The sequence below is a fragment of the Nothobranchius furzeri genome, chromosome 1 (genome assembly GCF_043380555.1).
Source record: "Nothobranchius furzeri strain GRZ-AD chromosome 1, NfurGRZ-RIMD1, whole genome shotgun sequence".
In the NCBI taxonomy this organism is placed as follows: domain Eukaryota; kingdom Metazoa; phylum Chordata; class Actinopteri; order Cyprinodontiformes; family Nothobranchiidae; genus Nothobranchius; species Nothobranchius furzeri.
The window spans coordinates 84,962,505-84,980,116 of record NC_091741.1 but is presented as its reverse complement, the minus strand read 5'-3'; the positions used below and the strand labels follow the sequence as shown (position 1 = coordinate 84,980,116).

The following is a 17,612-nucleotide window of genomic DNA, read 5'->3' as shown; positions in this document are numbered from 1 at the left end:
CAGAGCACACTTTGCTCTATAACCCAAACACAACAGCTTAAAGGAGGAAGGTTTGGAGCCATAGAGTTGCTGTTTAAACGTAGATTGTCTTGTTTCTGCTAAGTTAGGGCGTGATGTTGCCATGGCAACTGTGCTGTACCAAATTGCCCAATATCATGTATGGCTTTCTGCAGCTCAGTATGTAGCAACTTTCTTCAGAGGTGTGTGTGTGTGTGTGTGTGTGTGTGTGTGTGTGTGTATGTGTGTGTGTGTGTGTAGACCTACATCTACAATTACCTTTTGAAGTCAGTCTAATTAAAGCTAGCTGCCACAGCTGATCAATATCAGTAAACACAAAAACATCCACAAATAAGACTGCAGGTTTTACAGAAACTGATCCAAAGGTTGGTGTGTCAGTAGCTGGGAACTGTCTCCACATGCACTCAGATCTATAACTCATCCTAGAACTATCTTTGTTTACAATTTTGCCAAAAATCTGTGAGTCAACGGTCTCTAACGAACCACTGAACCTTCTAGAGCGATCATTAGATGCACATCTTGATGCACGTCTGGAGTTCAAGAGGGCCTCCTTGGCCAACGGATCTTAGCTTATACATAAAAACTGTTTTAAATAACGTTATTTCAAAGACTGGACAAAAACAGCTAGACCTCCATCATCTCTCAGCGTGAGATGACCTGGTATTCCTGTCTTCTGGGTGAATCTTTACCCACGTCTATATTTCAACACAGTTTTATCAGATTTTAACTCTTAAGCTTTGGGAAATATTTTGCTTTTTAGCAACTCAGCTTCACCACAGGTGAATTTTTGCTGTTTGGTGATAAGTCAGGCCTTTTCCTTCTGAACGTTTGCTCAGCCTCTGCAGCCAGGGGCTTGATGAAAAATGCTGAGTTTAATTTGTCTGCTGTATTTTGAGGATTTAAATCAGCTCAGTGTTGTAAACAAAATCTCTGCTGAGACTCCCGGAGGGGCCAGCTGTCAGCAGTTTAGCTGACCCAGTTAATCTGAGTGGGCTGAGGCACACTGACCAGTGCAGCCATCTTGTTTGAAGCCATCTCAGTGGTCCTTTGTGAGTAGGAACAGAGCAGAGCTGCAGCCTCTTGGTCCATCCCCCGTGTGAACTCTCTGACTCCCGAGTGCCCACTGCAGCAACACCCGTTTGTTCTACTGTGCCTCTTTGCCAGTGCCCTTCACCTCACCACAGCCTATAGTCACAGCTGTGGCTGAGAGCAGCAGAGGAGGGGAGCTTTAACGATGGGATTGGTGGCGCAGTTGCTAAGGGGAGGGCTTCCCCCTTTGATGGATAGCACACATCAAATTAAGGCTCCATTTGAGAGCTGCAGAAACTGTATTGATGTCATTTAAGTCTCTCCAGACTGCTGAGGATGTAAAGATTGTGTTCTGAGCTAGTGTGATGCTAAGATTTATCATCTTAGCTGTGATAGACTTTACGGCCATTTTATAACAATTGTGCAGCTACCAGCTCCAGCCTTTGAGATTAGTGAACTTTGTGTCAGGAGGGAATCAAAGATGTGGATTTTGGAGCTCGTTAACCCTTTCAGATAATAGTAAAAAGAAAAAAAATTAGCTCCCTTTGTAGGTCGGTATGGGAGCTTAACCAAGATGACCCAATTGTGCACTGTAGTGAAGAACTTGTCAGTGCAGCACAGACATCCATGCTTCATCACCTCATTTGCATGGATCAACTGTCATTAAAGCTACATTTGTGTAAAGAGCCATGACCTCAAAAACACTCTTCCTTTTATTACAAAAGTGGTTTTGTTTTAAAAATGTGCTACATTTCTGCACATTAAGCTCATTTAGATCCATTTACAGCAGATTTTCTGGAGGCTTCACTACTTTGGCATCTTTCCTATTGCAGCAGAGACCAGGACAGAATTGTTATTTATAGTTTTATTTCAGTTGCATTAAAATATAAAATCCGTTTTTAAAATTTACAGATGAGCCACTGTGAGCTGATCAGGGCATGCAGGTGTAGAAAAATAAAATATGCCAAGGCACAACAAGTGAGGAATTCAGCAGGTATCAGGGCTGCGTTTGGGAAATCACGATTTAAAAAGGAGGGGCAGAATAACCAGCATTCAACATCTCCTGCGGACGAACCTTTTATTCAAACAACTCTGACAGCTTAAGTGTGAAAGGACCATGTGAAGAGTTCTGCAGAGCTGCGCTTTAGTCTGGCTGAAGGTCAGCAAACCTCCACCAAGCAGACAGTCAGGACGACGGGTTCAGGCATCACTGGTTTCAGGTGAGGGGGAGGAGTGCTAGTAAAGGAGTGAGAGGATGGATGCCCCGATCAGTTCACTGTCCACATTACAAAAACATCAGTTCAGAGATAGAGAGGGGTAGATGTCTATCTCATGAAGTTTCCACCTCCGATCTCCCTCTTGTATCTGTTGGTGAGGTGGTCCGCCCGCATGGTGAGCTTGGACAAAACTCCAAACAGTCCTCTGAGGTGATAATGAAACTGGTGCTCCAGGTCGGTGTTGTCCTCTGCCGCCATCAAAGGCTGCTGCTGCTGCTCCTGCTTCACAGCCATCTCCAGGAAGCTGGCGCCGCTGCTCATCTCCTTTTTCAGTAGACCCCACTCCATGTCGTTCTTTATGGACTTGAGGAGCAGATAGTGCTCATACATGTCCCTCTGCTTGTTGGCACACGATGGCTCGTTGTTGTTGGTCTCCACCTGGTTGGCTGCCTGCTCCTCCAGGGGCAAGTCTCGCAGCAGGCTGGGCACCATGATGGTCTCGTCCATGTTGTTGGCTGCTGCTATGAAGCGGTGCATGACGTTAATGAGCGAGTGCTTGTTGCTGGCCGAGTTGCTGCTGATCTGCATCATCTTGGAGGCTTTAGGTTGGCTTGGTTACAGTGCTGAGGAGGCAGATAGTGGTGGGGTTTAAGGCTGAGCTGCTGAGGTTGACTGATCTGCAGGAGGAAGTATTGAAACATGAGGGTGCAGGAAAGCTGCAGGAGACTGATCAAGTAGGAAAAAATGAACAAATGAACAGTCAGATCAGAATAATCTGCAAGTTCACCAGAGAACAGGCTGAATGCCCATCAAGCACACTCCCAATACAAAAACTAAACCTACATTTCATTTACTTCAGGAATACATAAAAATAAAATATTTTACTGCATTGAATTAAGTGGAAACAAAAACACCAACTCGCATAACTATGACCTTGACTTCCTGCACCTGATCCCTAATAATGTAGAACCCAGAATTAGATAACGCAGACTGACCTGTAGCACCAGAGAACCTGAGGAGGCCTTCTAGTTCACCTGTTGGCTGGAAGATCTTGTCAGTAACCGGACTGCAACTGCCGGGAAGGAAAGTGAGAATTTCCTCGGCTGTCTACGAGCTTAACCCCGCTTTTATACCAGGAAAAAAAGCCGGAACATTAAAGTCCGCCCTCCTGGTCTCCCTCTATTGAGCCAATTGGGCTGCGTGAGGGCTGTGGGTGGACCTCTGCAGCATCTGATCCATAACCGACCAATCAAAACCCTCTCAGAGGGGCCAGTCAGGCTTATTTGTTCAGTCTTTCGTCATCAGCCGCTGCCTGGTTACAGAAACCCGTTACAGCCTGAAGGAAGCTTGTTAAAAACAGTGGCTCGTCAGGTTGGTGGGGTGTGTAGGTTACTAACCAGCCGATGTTAAAGTAACAGTTGGGCCTAAGATGTTCAAAAGTTTCATTTCCCCTCATTGTCGCAGATTGTTGCTCAGCTCTGCCACCTGCTGGTAGAACTAAGCCACTTCCCTTGAGTTTAAAAATCTTTTTTCTTCACTCATAAAAACAAGTTAAACTGAGATATTCTAGAGAAACTCTGAGGTCTTACCGGGTTTAGACTGAGTTCTCCGCCACAGAGCCAGCACACCGCCCTACCCGTCTTCCTGCTTTATGGAAGTCAGCGGCAAAGACGTGCGCGTGCCATGCAGATCTCAGGTGTTCCCAATTGCACTAATTAATAAGGTGTGGCTGTTTTGGTTCTGTACCAGGTTATTTAGGTGGGCTAAGTTACTTTAATGCATTGACTTGTTTACAATGGTCCTCTAATCACTAGCTTACAGCCGTACTTATTTCTCTTTTCTAACAGACGCTTAAAAGGTAGTGCTATTTTAATTACCATTCCTCATAATCATGTCACTCTAAAATAAATCCACAGCTGTGTCAGAGAAGTTGAGATGTTTATTTAACCCTTTGATGCAAAAAGTGAGAATTTCAACAGGATTGTATTTGTTATCTTCAGGCATGAGCAATAAATTATAAACATCAGACACTTTGACAAGTTAAGGTGAACATGAATGTTATGACAACCAAATGGCAATGCCTACACAGCTAGAAGTGTAAGCTGTGCACACATGCAGGGAAAACTAGAGCAGGTTTCCTGACACCTGAAGCCTCTGCACATGTTCAGTAATTGGTGACGGTTGAGGATTGTTTAGTCAACTGGGATTTCTGCTAAGCACTGAGGGATGTTGTGTAAATAGAGCATCTTCACTTGCATTGTGTCTGCAGGTCACAAATACTAAGCCTTTATCAAACATCTCTGCTAATTTGTCTGAAAATTAAAACTAAATAAGTTTTAATGAGATCACATGGCTCATGGTTTAGGATACTAAAAAAAAATAAAACTGCAGTTTTACTTCATATGTGTAATTAGGGATACAGTCATGTATTTCATTTGTTGAGTTATCCGAGTGTTTCTCTTGCACTATCCTATTGTATACTACTGTACACTATTTTTACTGTATATATCGTATATTTTATATCTATTTCACCTGTTCCTTTGTCTCTCCTACTGCTTTGAGCATGTACATGACACAACAATTTCCCTCGGGATCCTCGGGTATGTACAGTCTATGCTCGGGATAAATAAAGTTGTTCTTATCTTATCTTATCTTGTAACTTGTAATATTTTGTAAGCATCTGCCCCTCATTAGCAAATGAGATAGCAGTCCCACCTGATGCAGATACATTTAATAATCTGATAAATAGTAATATCAACTCAATGTTTCTACATGAGATAAGTGAGACTGATGTTGTAAATACAGTAAGAAAATTTAAAAACAAAAAATCCACAGATATAAATGAAATTGACATGGGAATTATAAAAGAAGTTATATTCTGTATTGTGAGACCATTGACACACACACACACACACATATATATATATATATATATATATATATATATATATATATATATATATATATATATATATATATATATATATATATATATAACCTATCACTACATAAAGGTCATTTTCCTAAAACTATGAAGATAACAAAAGTGATCCCAATATTTAAAACTGGAAATAAGCATTCTATGGAAAACTATAGGCCAATAGCAATTATTCCACAATTTTAAAAAATACTCGAGAAATTATTTGTGAACCAGCTAGACGTATATATTACTAAAAATAAATTATTAAGTGACAGTCAATATGGATTTAGAAAAAACAGAACCACTACCTATGCGATAATGCAGATGGTAGAAGAAATAGCCCAAGCAAGTGAAAGCGAAGAACTCTCTATTAGCATATTTGTTGATTTAAAGAAGGCTTTTGACACCATTGACCACAGGAGATTATTGAAAAAGATGGAAAATTATGGCCTACGAGGTACAGCGAAGTCCTGGATAGAGAGTTACTTAAAAGACAGACAACAGTATGTAAAAATTAAAGATATAAAATCTGGATTTAGAGAAATAAGTTGTGGAGTTCCACAAGGGTCAGTAATAGGTCCTGTATTATTTACTTTATACATAAATGACATATGTAACGTGACAGATTTTTTCAAATTTATAATGTTTGCAGATGATACAAATTTAGTTTGTTCAGGTAAAGATATAAAAGAACTTTTAAAGAAGGCCGAAAAAGAGTTAAATATCCTCAAATCTTGGTTTGATGTAAATAAACTATCACTGAATATAAAAAAGACTAAATTTATGATTTTTGGAAATAAGAAGGTAAAAAATGGGGACTTTAAATTAACAATTTCGTCGTCGTCGTCTTCCTCCGCTTATCCGGGTCCGGGTCGCGGGGGCAGCATCCCAACTAGGGAGCTCCAGGCCGTCCTCTCCCCGGCCTTGTCCACCAGCTCCTCCGGCAGGACCCCAAGGCGTTCCCGGACCAGATTGGAGATGTAACCTCTCCAACGTGTCCTGGGTCGACCCGGGGGCCTTCTGCCGGCAGGACATGCCCGAAACACCTCCCCGGGGAGGCGTCCAGGGGGCATCCTGACCAGATGCCCAAACCACCTCAACTGGCTCCTTTCGATCCGGAGGAGCAGCGGTTCTACTCCGAGTCCCTCCCGAATGTCCGAGCTCCTCACCCTATCTCTAAGGCTGAGCCCGGCCACCCTACGGAGGAAACTCATTTCGGCCGCTTGTATCCGCGATCTCGTTCTTTCGGTCATTACCCAAAGCTCATGACCATAGGTGAGGATTGGGACGTAGATCGACCGGTAAATCGAGAGCCTGGCTTTCTGGCTCAGCTCCCTCTTCCCCACGACAGATCGGCTCAGCGTCCGCATCACTGCAGACGCCGAACCAATCCGCCTGTCGATCTCCCGATCCCTCCTACCCTCACTCGTGAACAAGACCCCGAGATACTTAAACTCCTCCACTTGAGGTAGGACCTCTCCCCCGACCCGGAGGTGGCAAGCCACCCTTTTCCGGTCGAGAACCATGGTCTCAGATTTGGAGGTGCTGATCCTCATCCCAGCCGCTTCACATTCGGCCGCGAACCTACCCAGCAAGAGCTGAAGGTCAGAGCTGGATGAAGCTAGGAGGACCACATCATCCGCAAAAAGCAGAGACGAGATTCTCCTGCCACCAAACTCGACACACTCCACACCACGGCTGCGTCTAGAAATTCTGTCCATAAAAGTGATGAACAGAACCGGTGACAAAGGGCAGCCCTGGCGGAGTCCAACCCTCATTGGGAACAGGTCCGACTTACTACCGGCAATGCGGACCAAACTCACGCTCCTCTGGTAAAGGGACTGAATGGCCCTTAACAGAAAACCACCCACCCCATACTCCTGGAGCGTCCCCCACAGGGTGCCCCTGCTGGGGGACTTCAATGCTCACGTGGGCAATGACAGCTTGACCTGGAGGGGTGTGATTGGGAGGAACGGCCCACCTAATCTGAACTCGAGCGGTGTTTTGTTATTGGACTTCTGTGCAAGCCGCAGTTTGGCCATAACGAACACCATGTTCGAACATAAGGATGCCCACCGGTACACTTGGTACCAGGGCAGCCTAGGTCACAGGTCGATGATAGATTTTGTAGTCGTATCATCTGACCTGCGGCCGTATGTTTTGGACACCCGAGTGAAGAGAGGGGCGGAGCTGTCAACTGATCACCACCTGGTGGTGAGTTGGATCAGATGGCAAGGGAACATGCCGCGTAGACCTGGCAGACCCAAACGCATAGTGAGGGTCTGCTGGGAACGCCTGGCAGAAGAACCTGTCAAGACGGTCTTCAACTCCCACCTCCGGCAGAGCTTTGACCACGTCCCGAGAGCAGTGGGGGACATTGAGTCCGAGTGGGCCTTGTTCCACTCTGCGATTGTCGAGGCGGCTGTTGCTAGCTGTGGTCGTAAGGTGGCCGGTGCCAGTCGTGGTGGCAACCCCCGTACCCGCTGGTGGACACCAGAGGTTCGGGGAGCCGTCAGGCTAAAGAAGGAGGCCTACAGGGCGTGGCTGGTCTGTGGGTCTCCGGAGGCAGCAGACAGGTACCGGATAGCCAAGCGGGGTGCAGCAGTGGCAGTTGCCGAGGCAAAATCTCGGGCGTGGGAGGAGTTTGGTGAGGCCATGGAGAAAGACTATCAATCGGCTCCAAAGAGGTTCTGGCAAACTGTCCGGCGCCTCAGGAGAGGAAGGCAGCAACTCGCTCACACTGTTTACAGTGGGGATGGGGAGCTGCTGACGTCAACTGAGGCTATAGTCGGACGGTGGAAGGAATACTTTGAGGAGCTCCTCAATCCCACCAATGCGCATTCCGAGGAGGAACCAGAGCTGGGAGGCCTGGGGATGGACTGTCCGATCTCGGGGGCAGAAGTTGCTGAGGTAGTCAAACAACTACACAGCGGCGGAGCCCCGGGGGCGGATGAGGTTCGTCCTGGGTATCTCAAGGCTATGGATGTTGTAGGGCTGTCATGGTTGACACGTCTCTACAACATTGCGTGGTCATCGGGGGCAGTTCCTAGGGAGTGGCAGACCGGGGTGGTGGTCCCCATCTTTAAGAAGGGTGACCTGAGGGTGTGTTCCAACTATAGGGGGATCACACTCCTCAGCCTCCCTGGAAAGGTCTACTCCAAGGTACTGGAGAGGAGGGTCCGATCGATAGTTGAATCTCAGATAGAGGAGGAGCAATGTGGTTTTCGTGCTGGCCGTGGAACTGTGGACCAGCTCTATACCCTTGCAAGGGTGATGGAGGGGCCATGGGAGTTTGCCCAACCAATCCACATGTGCTTTGTGGATTTGGAGAAGGCTTATGACCGTGTCCCCAGGGGCACCCTGTGGGGGACGCTCCAGGAGTATGGGAAATTAACAATTTCAGATACTGAAATTGAAAGAGTGTCTGAAATAAAATTTCTTGGTGTTGTGATTTACTCTAACTTATCCTGGAAGCATCATTTAAATTATATAAAAGGAAAAATTGCCAAATCTTTGGGTCTATTATATAAGCTGAAGGACATACTAAACCATAAGGCCTTACGTCTAATATACTGTTCACTAATACAACCATACATGGCATATTGTATAGAAATATGGGGTTCAACTTTTAAAACATGTATACATGAAATAAAATCTATACAAAATAAATCTATTCGAGTTATAAACAAGAGCAATTATGCTCATACTGACCTGTTGTTTTCAAAATCACAGATTATGAAATTAGAAGATCTATATTATAAAATAATGCAATTTATGTTTAGAGTAAAATTAACAGCTCTGCCAGAAAATATACTAATGTTTTTTGCAAAGAGGTAAAGTAAATATGATTCAAGAGGTGTATGTATGTTTGTTCTACAAAAAGCCAAAAAGGGCATGAAAAGTAGATGTCTCTCTGTAATGGGAGTAAAATTTTGGAATGAGGCTAAAATAGAATTAAAATGAGCAACTTCTTTCAGTTCTTAAAAAACTTATCAGTAAAAATATTTTTGAAGAGTATTATTTTGATGTTGATGGATGGATTTGTGTTTTATTTTCATTTGGGTTGTTGGTTCATTGCGGGAAATTGAAATATTTTGTAAGTAGGTTAGGCAATTATATAAGCTATTGCTTCTGCCTAAACCCATTCAGTCATGAGATACCAAATAGACACCATATACAAAGGAATGTATGTTAGTGAGAAATGGTATTTGTATCTATTTGTATGACATGTTATTGTACACATTATCTTAAGATGACTGACTGAATAAATTGATCATTCATTCATGTTAATTAGACATTTAGTAGTAACCTGGCGAACTCTAAACAAGAGACTACTAGTTTTTGAAGATACAGGATTTCATCTTTATTTTTTTATACATGCATCCACAAAGAAAACACACAAACACTGAAGACAGTAATACAAAGTTGGCAGAGCTGCTGGATTTGGCACACATGACTGCAGGCCTTCAACAGCACTGGCCCACATGGTCACTAAGGTTCATTTTTCTACAATAATTCATCCATCGCCAACTTGATTCCAAGGTGCTGAGCTCTAGGTCAGCTCTGGCTGTTTCACATGTAAAGACAAGTATTTTTAAAGAACTTCTACAGGATTTATTCTCCAAGTTCAAAATAAGGCAGCTCAAAGACATGAAATACAAAAGTATCAACAATTTAAATAGAAATGTGGCGACTACATGATGGCAGCAATACTTATGGAATTTTTATTTTAATCTGTTGAGAAACAAATCTCAACTGGGTCCCTTTTCTTTTGTCAAACAGCTCTGCAGATGTCATCCCTTTAAACCTCTAGAACATTACCCTTTTCTACTCCACTAGTGAGAATGAATAAAAGTAGAAGTCACGGGAGTGTTCGCTCCATAAAAATGATATCAGCTAACAAATATATAACGTTAAAATCCCAAATTAATTTGCACCAGGAGTTGTCCATCAGTCACCTGCAAACAGAGATCACAAGGGTTGTGACAAAAGCAGCTCATCTGCATTTGAATGTGAATCTACAGAATCCCTAACGGAGAAGTTAAACCAATAACGCCACTACCTGTTAGACCATCTCATACTGGTTGTTGGTTATGTAGCGAGACAAGCAGCAGGCCAGGAAAATCCCAATCACCTGAGGGAAATCAGTTTCAATTAATATGGAAAAAACATGGACACAGTTTGACAATTACAAAAAACAGTTTAAAATGATAAGTTACAAAGCATTTAAATGTCAGCTCATACAAATAGAAAAAAAAAAAAGGTATTTTTCCACGCTCCACGATCTGTTTGGTCTGCATAACAAAGTTGAACTTTAACCTGCTGTAAAACGTCCTGACAGTGATGATAGTGTTGTCATGGTTTAATTCACCTAACACCAGTTCAGTACTGGGTCATGTTATTGATGAGACTGGGTAACAATCAGCATCAGGTGTTTGTGCGTTTTTTTTTTAAACCCGATTACAATTTATCCCAAATGATCAAAATACCAATCACTTTAGTTGATGTTTCTCAGGAGGGAAAAAGCAGAAATACGTTTAATACTGAGAAAAGGCTTTTGGTGATGCTAAAGCTGAACCTTTCAGAAGCAACCATTGTTGAAGTGATGATCTAAAGTTCACCCACAGCCTACTGGCAAACTCTGGAAATACAGAAGTATTTTTAATATCCAGGATCCATAAAAATGAGTAGCCTGACCAGAGCACTGGGACTGGGAACTCTCCTATTAAAGTAACTCTAGCCCCTTGAGAATTCTAACCAAGCCAATTGTGCCACACACACACGCACACACACACACACGGCGACTGAAGTGGAGTTCGCTGCGGCTCTTTCCTCTGTTCTAAATGACTTGGACGTCTTTAAAACCACAACAAGTAGAAGAGCTAAAAGCCTTTCTAAAAAAGATCTTTGCGCCATCGCCAGATGCCATTTTTGACTACAGCTAAAATAAACTACTACAGTGTTGCGCGGTACAGTCGGTTTTTCTGTCTTTGTTCTGATTGGTTATTTTTGAGCTGGCTATACTCCCGCCCCTCAGCCTGTGAGTAACCAGACTAGTTCTCTGTGTAGAACAGAGGAAGAGTGTCTCAGGCCAGGCTAAAAAAAATGATACCATGATTATTTCTTCATGTTTGTAACATAAATCATTTTAGTTCATTTCATGTATTAAATCTTCACAATGGCCAGTCTTTAATGGCTCCATTGGTCACTAATCTCTTCCTAGTTCTGGACTCTTCTAGCCTAGAAATCTAGACAGACCGTAGAAGAAGCAAAAAGATTTTGCTCTGCAGATTGGTCTCGCCAAGCTTCATTAGAGCTTCAGCAGGCCAGACTAGTCTCATGTCTTGCCAATCGCAGCGCTCCATTGGTTTGGTGAACGGGATTAGGCGATTGAGTAAAGCCGGGCGTACACTGTGCGACTTTTTCACTTTTTTGAGCCGATTTTCCAGTCGTGCGAGAAGCCATGACATCGGGGCGAGTTTTGCGCCGAGCGGTCGTGTAGTGTACAGGGGGTTACGAGAGGCGATTAACACCACGTGACCAGCCGCCGATCAGCAGTCGTGAGGTCGCAGGGACTTCTGGTGTGTTTAATATTTCGCTCGTCCCTCGTGAGGGTATCGCACTGTTGAAGCGGCGCTGCGAGCAGCTACGATCCAAAAAAGTATCAGAACCGCTCACGGCGCATGCGCGCGCAATCCTGCATCAACGCCGCTCGCTCGCCATTTCCCTAATAACACACGCTGTTCGTTTTTGTTTCTACACGTTTTTTTTACTCACAAAGATTGTCAAGAAAGCGTGTTTGTCGTGTTCATGTCAAATTAAACTGATCACAAAACACAGATTCACTTTCTTTATTTCGTTTTCCTCATCCAACCCCCCAAAATCCCTGTGTGTCCTCCTGCAGCACTCCCGAAGGACAACAGGCAAGACAAAAAAGTCTGACGTGTTGAGTAAAAACTGCTATTTTTAGCACATTTTTAGGGCCGACGTGTTGCTACCAGACGTACAGTGTGAGCAGTCAGGTCGCATGCGAGAACTGGGTCGTGCAGTGTGAGCGCATGACTCGTGAGATCTGCTCTGCGAGGAAGTCGTACAGTTTGAGCTGAAGCTGAACGCTGCGAGTGAAAAAGTCGCACAGTGTCTGCCCGGCTTTAAACTAAGATGAGGTGACTTGTTTGAAACAGCGTTGGTATCAACTTTGGACTATTTAGATTTGGGTTTTTCATTGAGTCAAGAGCAGATAGAGGTACTTTAGTCTTATTTTGAAAAAGGATGTATTTGCGTCTTCTTCGACAGCATATGGTAGACTGCCCCGTTGACAGACAGCCACAGCAGGTCACATTGTTTGTTGTCCATTAGCATGCAGAGACAGTCTGAAAGATAACCATAGATCCCGTCCAACGTCTGAGCTCTGTCTATGGGTCATGGTCAGACTATATATTCACACAAAGGATAGCATGCCAGGCTAGGACTCTTCAGCAGCCACAGTAAAAACAAAAATAAGTGGTTTATTAGTGAAATGATAATTTAGTGTTCACCTATTAGTAAGCAACAAACAGACTTTGGACAGTCGGATCATTATCGGGTAACATTATGCTAATGTGTTACACTCAAAAAAAGAAACAGCTGTTATTTATGAGTAAACACTTCAGAGGCTGCAGGCATCCTAAAATTCTGCAAGCGTTTTCCTTTAGGAACAGCTAAAAGAACTCAGGACTGATGGAAGGGGGCAGCTTGAGCATGTTGACCATCTACCAGAGAATAGAAGCTGTAAAACGGTCAGTCGATCAATGACAGACCGAAAACAGAGCATGTTTCTGACAGAACCGTTTTCAATGCGACACACTCAACTTCACGATGTTATTAGCACATGAAGCTAAACACAGAGAAGGAGAGGCTTGTGCAAAAACGCAAACAGTGCTGGTTGTAACGATCACGTGTTCATAAAAGAAAGTAAATAATGGTAAAGATGTAATCATCCATTCAAAATGAGCTTTTGTTGTGCATTTGTGTTACGTATCCATGAGGTCAATTCAACTGTTCTATTTTAATACAAAGCTCTATTGCTACCAAATAATGTGTGTGAGTAAAGTTTTTCTTAGACATCAACTTCAGGCAAATTTTAGGCTGATTACACACCTGGAAGAATGCAATCCCAAATGAGACCCCTGCAATGACTCCCAGGTTACCTTCAAACACATTGGTGACCAGTGAAAAGCAGCCCTGCACAGAAAAAGATAAATACATGTTAGAAATGTTTAAAAGTTTCCTAAAAATAAAATGGACTACACTCTCAGGTAAGTTGTCCCACTCACCGTAGTGAACACCTCACTTTCAGCCTTGTCGAGGTCTTTCAGGGACTCCGGGGAACATTTGTCTTTACAACAGCTAGCAGGGATGCCATTCTCTTTGAAGTAGTCAGTCTTACCCCAGTCAGTGTAATTGTTTATTCCACAGCAGTGCAACTAGAAAACACAGACATTTATTTATGCAAGATAATTGTTCTCTTCTTAAGATTCAAGAGGAGGCAGTAGATGTTTCACCTAATAAATAATCTGTAGTAACGTCACCATACCGTTCTCTGGAGGGTGTCGACTGCGTTGCTTTTGCTGTCGGTTTGATTGTAAGTATCCACTGCGCCTCTATAAGCAGTCCCAATTTTGGCTTTGATCTGGTGAATTCAGAACATGTAAATTAGATGCTCATGAGCTGACACGACTAATTTTACAAGCAAAAGTCAATGGTTCAGTTCCTCACCTCATGCCTGAAGATGAAGCCTGAGACTCCAGCCACCAGCTCAGCCAGAAACACCAGGGTCAGGAACATGGCATACTAACAACAGAACAACAAAGACACAAATTAGACCAGGACGCGTGTGGAGCAGGACATTAGCAGCGACTCCCTCACGGACCAGTTTGAGCATCCATGGGCTTCCACGACACGTAGCAAAGCAGCCAAACAGTCCAAAAATAACAATGATGGCTCCGGTCCCGATGAGAACATATGGTGCATTGGTGCTCTCTCCAGAAACCAGGGAGAAGTAGGCCTCCAGGCTGACCTTCCCCCACACCCCCACAGCCAGCAGGATCACGCCGGTGAACTGAAGATGATAGGGAGGTGAGAGAGTTAATGAACACCCTCAAAACCGCCTGGTCAGTGCAACTGTGTCCACATTTATTTACAAACAACTGCTTTTAAAATTTGAAGTTTTCTCCATTTACAAACCAGCTTAGTGGCCTAGTGTTAGAATGTCCACCCTGGGACTGGGAGATCGTGGGTTAAAACCCACAGGTGAAAGAATTTAAAAATGGGACCCAATGCCTCCCCGCTTCACACTCAACATTAAGGGGTTGAATTAGGAGGGTTAAACCCACCAAATAGTTCCTGAGAGTGGCTGTGTCTGCAGCTCAAGCTCCCCACGGGAGGGGTCATATACTGAAAGATTATTTCACAGTTTCAGTGTGTTTAACATCAACTTAAACAATACACATTTGGGATATTAATCAAAGCTTACAGAGAGATTCAACTGTAGCTCTGCTAATTTAAACTCAACATTAATGGGCCTCTTTCATCCTAATAAAATTATTTGTACAAACAGCGACCGTGGTTAATCTGTTGAGGGAACCGTGACATGAATCAAATCTGACAGACATCAAGGATACTTTTCTTTAACCACAAAGCACTAAATCCAGAAAAATATGCTCTCTCACATTGATTTCCTTTATCTAATCTACACTGTGCTCTGGGGAGCCAATGCAGATGAAAGAGGGGCGATTGTATCCGAGACATGATGGGTAGTGAAACAAAATGCATAAGGTCACTCACTCACAAGATACTTAATATGCTGTGGTTTATTTATCTTCCTGTCAGTTTTAGTAAAAACACACCTGGGAAACAGGTCTAGGCTTGGTGTGTGTATGTGTGTGTGTGTGTGTGTGTCCAAGCCACGGTGAGGGTAGACAGCAGCGATTAATAGCTAGATAGAAACATCGAGCTGTGCGGCGCTAGCAGCAGCATTAACCTCTGCTGGTTGTTTGATCAGCACAGTCAGCGCAACACTAAGTGTTCGTTTTTCCATTAAAGACGTGCATGTAATTAACCTGTGTAAACAAACAGGAGCTGTGGTCAGACCCAGTTATCACGTAATGGGTTTGTTTACAGTTAAAACAAGAACATTAGAATTGCATGTTCAGATAGGAATTATGCATGATACTATAACTAACTAACTTCAGCCCACTGACAGATATATCTCCATAGATTTCCTTTTTAGACTACACTGGATATTTAGAGTTTATTGCTCCATAGACAACTGCGACTCGTCCTGACCCACATGCAACAGAACCGGCCTCAACAGATACGATTAGGTTGTTGTGTTGGAATCAGTTTTTGTTTGTCTACTCAGAAGTTTCATGGTGGTCTCACCTTTGTTCTAAACAACTCTTTGAGAGTTCATGTCTGCACTGAACTTATATAAAAACGCAGATTTTTGAAGTTTAATTATTTGAAATTCAAGCAAAAAGGATTACCGTGTCAGTCCAAGTTCTCACATGAGGAATTCAGGTTGCGGCTTGCATTTAAAACTTAAATACCTTACATTCATGGAGCTGACTGGAGACTGGATTCTAACCGAACGTAAAACGAAGTTTAAATGTTCAACTCGACTTCATGAATTATGAAATGCATTTTTTTCACAGTTTAAGTGCCAAGAAAAAATAAACTAATTACGTAAAAACAGTGACTTTATTAGTACAGTTAAGCTTTCTCAATTTTGTAAGTTTAAAGTTATATCAGGAAAAGAACACCTTCGTAAAAGTTCGGTTCTCTTTTAATTTAATCTAAAAACAAAAGTGAATGCAAACATCAAATAATTAGAACACATTACAATAGAATGTAATTTTTCTAATAGGAGCAGATTAACTGATTTATTAGAATGTTTGTTATATTAAACCAACTTCTGATTATGGTTAATTAAGTTCTGTAATGATTTAATCCATGTGCATTTCAAAGGAGTTATAATTATCTAGCTTTAAGTTTGGCTAAGTTGTTTGTTATCAAGCCATTAATTTGGTTTGCTTAGGTTAGTTAAGCATAACTAGTTACAAAGTATTTAGTTTGGTTAACTTTAATTAACCAGCCTTCAGATTGACTAACTTTAACTAATTAAGCCTCTAGTTTGGCTAACTTTAACTAGTTAGCCTTTAGTTTAGGATAGTGGTTCGCGGCTAACGGTCGCGTTCTGAACCGCTGATTGAGCTACTCGCTCCTCCTTGGCTCGTCGGATTTTCAACAAGTGTTTTAGCTTCTACACAAACCAACTCCAAGCGACTCCACTGCGCTAATAAACTCCTGGAATGACTTGCTGTTTGTGTGGTTAACACAACGGCCGCGTCCAGCCGGTCCAGTCCTTTTGTTGCTCTTTTATTAGCTCGCTGTCCCCCATTACACGCCAGGAGACTCACCCAGAAAATGAGGCTGTAGGAGATGAGGAAAGTCTTCAGGCAGGTAATCACTGGCTTCGTCTGGAGTCGTCGGGACGGCGGCGACATGGTGGAGTTTAGTTTCAGAACTGGAAGAGAAATAAAAGTTGTTTTGTCTGAATCCCGACGCGAAAAGGAAAAACACTGGAATAAAAGGAGAGAGGGGAAGTGTCGTCACTTTTCACGAAGGAATTAACAGCCCCCCCTCCCCCGACCGGGACCCGCGTCGCTACGTTAAGCGCTCAGTAATGGTGACGTTGAACGGCAGCAACTGTCAAGATAAAAGCTCCAGATGTCGGACACAAAGAACGCTTTTACAAGTATGATTTACAATGCGACTTTTGCTTGACCGTGCTTTGCTTAGAACTATCAAGTTTGATTTTAACTACGATATTTTACATGTAACCATATCTTAATTGGACACACATGTAAAAGGTTACTTTTAATTTGAAGGTTTTATTTCCGGTTTGGGGCTACGTGCTGCTGATGATGCTAAGGTGATGTGACTAAACAAAATGACTACAACGTGGCAATCGTTGAAGATAATCAACGATCAAATAAAAAACAATTAATTTTATTAACATTTACACTCCTGGAGGTAAGCTACATTATTATATTATTTCCTATGTGGAAATACTAAGTGGAAAATCACACGTTAAATATCTAATTACATCCAGCTGGTGAAGTAATTATCGGGTTTTAGTGATTTTGTAAACAGTAATTGGGGATGCCCACGTTAATACATTTAAATAATAACCCTGTAAAAATAGTCAATTAAACTAATATGTTTTTTTGTAAGCAGAATAATCATAATCTAGACCCACGAGTAAAGGGTTCAGTGGGAGGACACACACACACACACACACACACACACACACACACACACACACACACACACACACACACACGAGACCGTTGGTGCCACCCAGTGGCTTTAACTTGCTTTAACTT

General features: G+C 42.9%; 2 protein-coding genes across 4 annotated transcripts; both read right to left on the bottom strand.

Annotated features, from left to right (window-relative positions):
• Positions 1–1,897: 1,897 nt before the first annotated feature.
• mid1ip1l (MID1 interacting protein 1, like) lies at positions 1,898–3,963 on the bottom strand. Of its 3 annotated transcripts, XM_054739191.2 has the most exons (3): positions 3,854–3,872; positions 3,260–3,336; positions 1,898–2,941 (listed from the first exon to the last, which is right to left on the bottom strand). In XM_054739191.2, the coding sequence occupies exon 3, from the start codon at positions 2,853–2,855 to the stop codon at positions 2,373–2,375; it is 483 nt and encodes a 160-aa protein (XP_054595166.1). In that variant the 5' UTR covers positions 2,856–2,941; positions 3,260–3,336; positions 3,854–3,872; the 3' UTR covers positions 1,898–2,372. The 3 variants fall into 3 exon arrangements, with proteins under 3 accessions (XP_054595166.1, XP_054595165.1, XP_015803716.1); XM_054739190.2 differs by lacking the exon at positions 3,260–3,336 and having other exon boundaries at positions 3,854–3,963; XM_015948230.3 differs by lacking the exon at positions 3,854–3,872 and having other exon boundaries at positions 3,260–3,415.
• A 5,559-nt stretch (positions 3,964–9,522) lies between these two features.
• tspan6 (tetraspanin 6) lies at positions 9,523–16,867 on the bottom strand. Its single transcript, XM_015948240.3, has 8 exons — positions 16,644–16,867; positions 14,096–14,284; positions 13,942–14,016; positions 13,760–13,855; positions 13,500–13,649; positions 13,324–13,407; positions 10,247–10,318; positions 9,523–10,142 (listed from the first exon to the last, which is right to left on the bottom strand). Exons 1-7 carry the CDS (start codon positions 16,728–16,730, stop codon positions 10,250–10,252), a joined length of 750 nt encoding a protein of 249 aa, XP_015803726.1. The 5' UTR covers positions 16,731–16,867; the 3' UTR covers positions 9,523–10,142; positions 10,247–10,249.
• Positions 16,868–17,612: the final 745 nt, after the last annotated feature.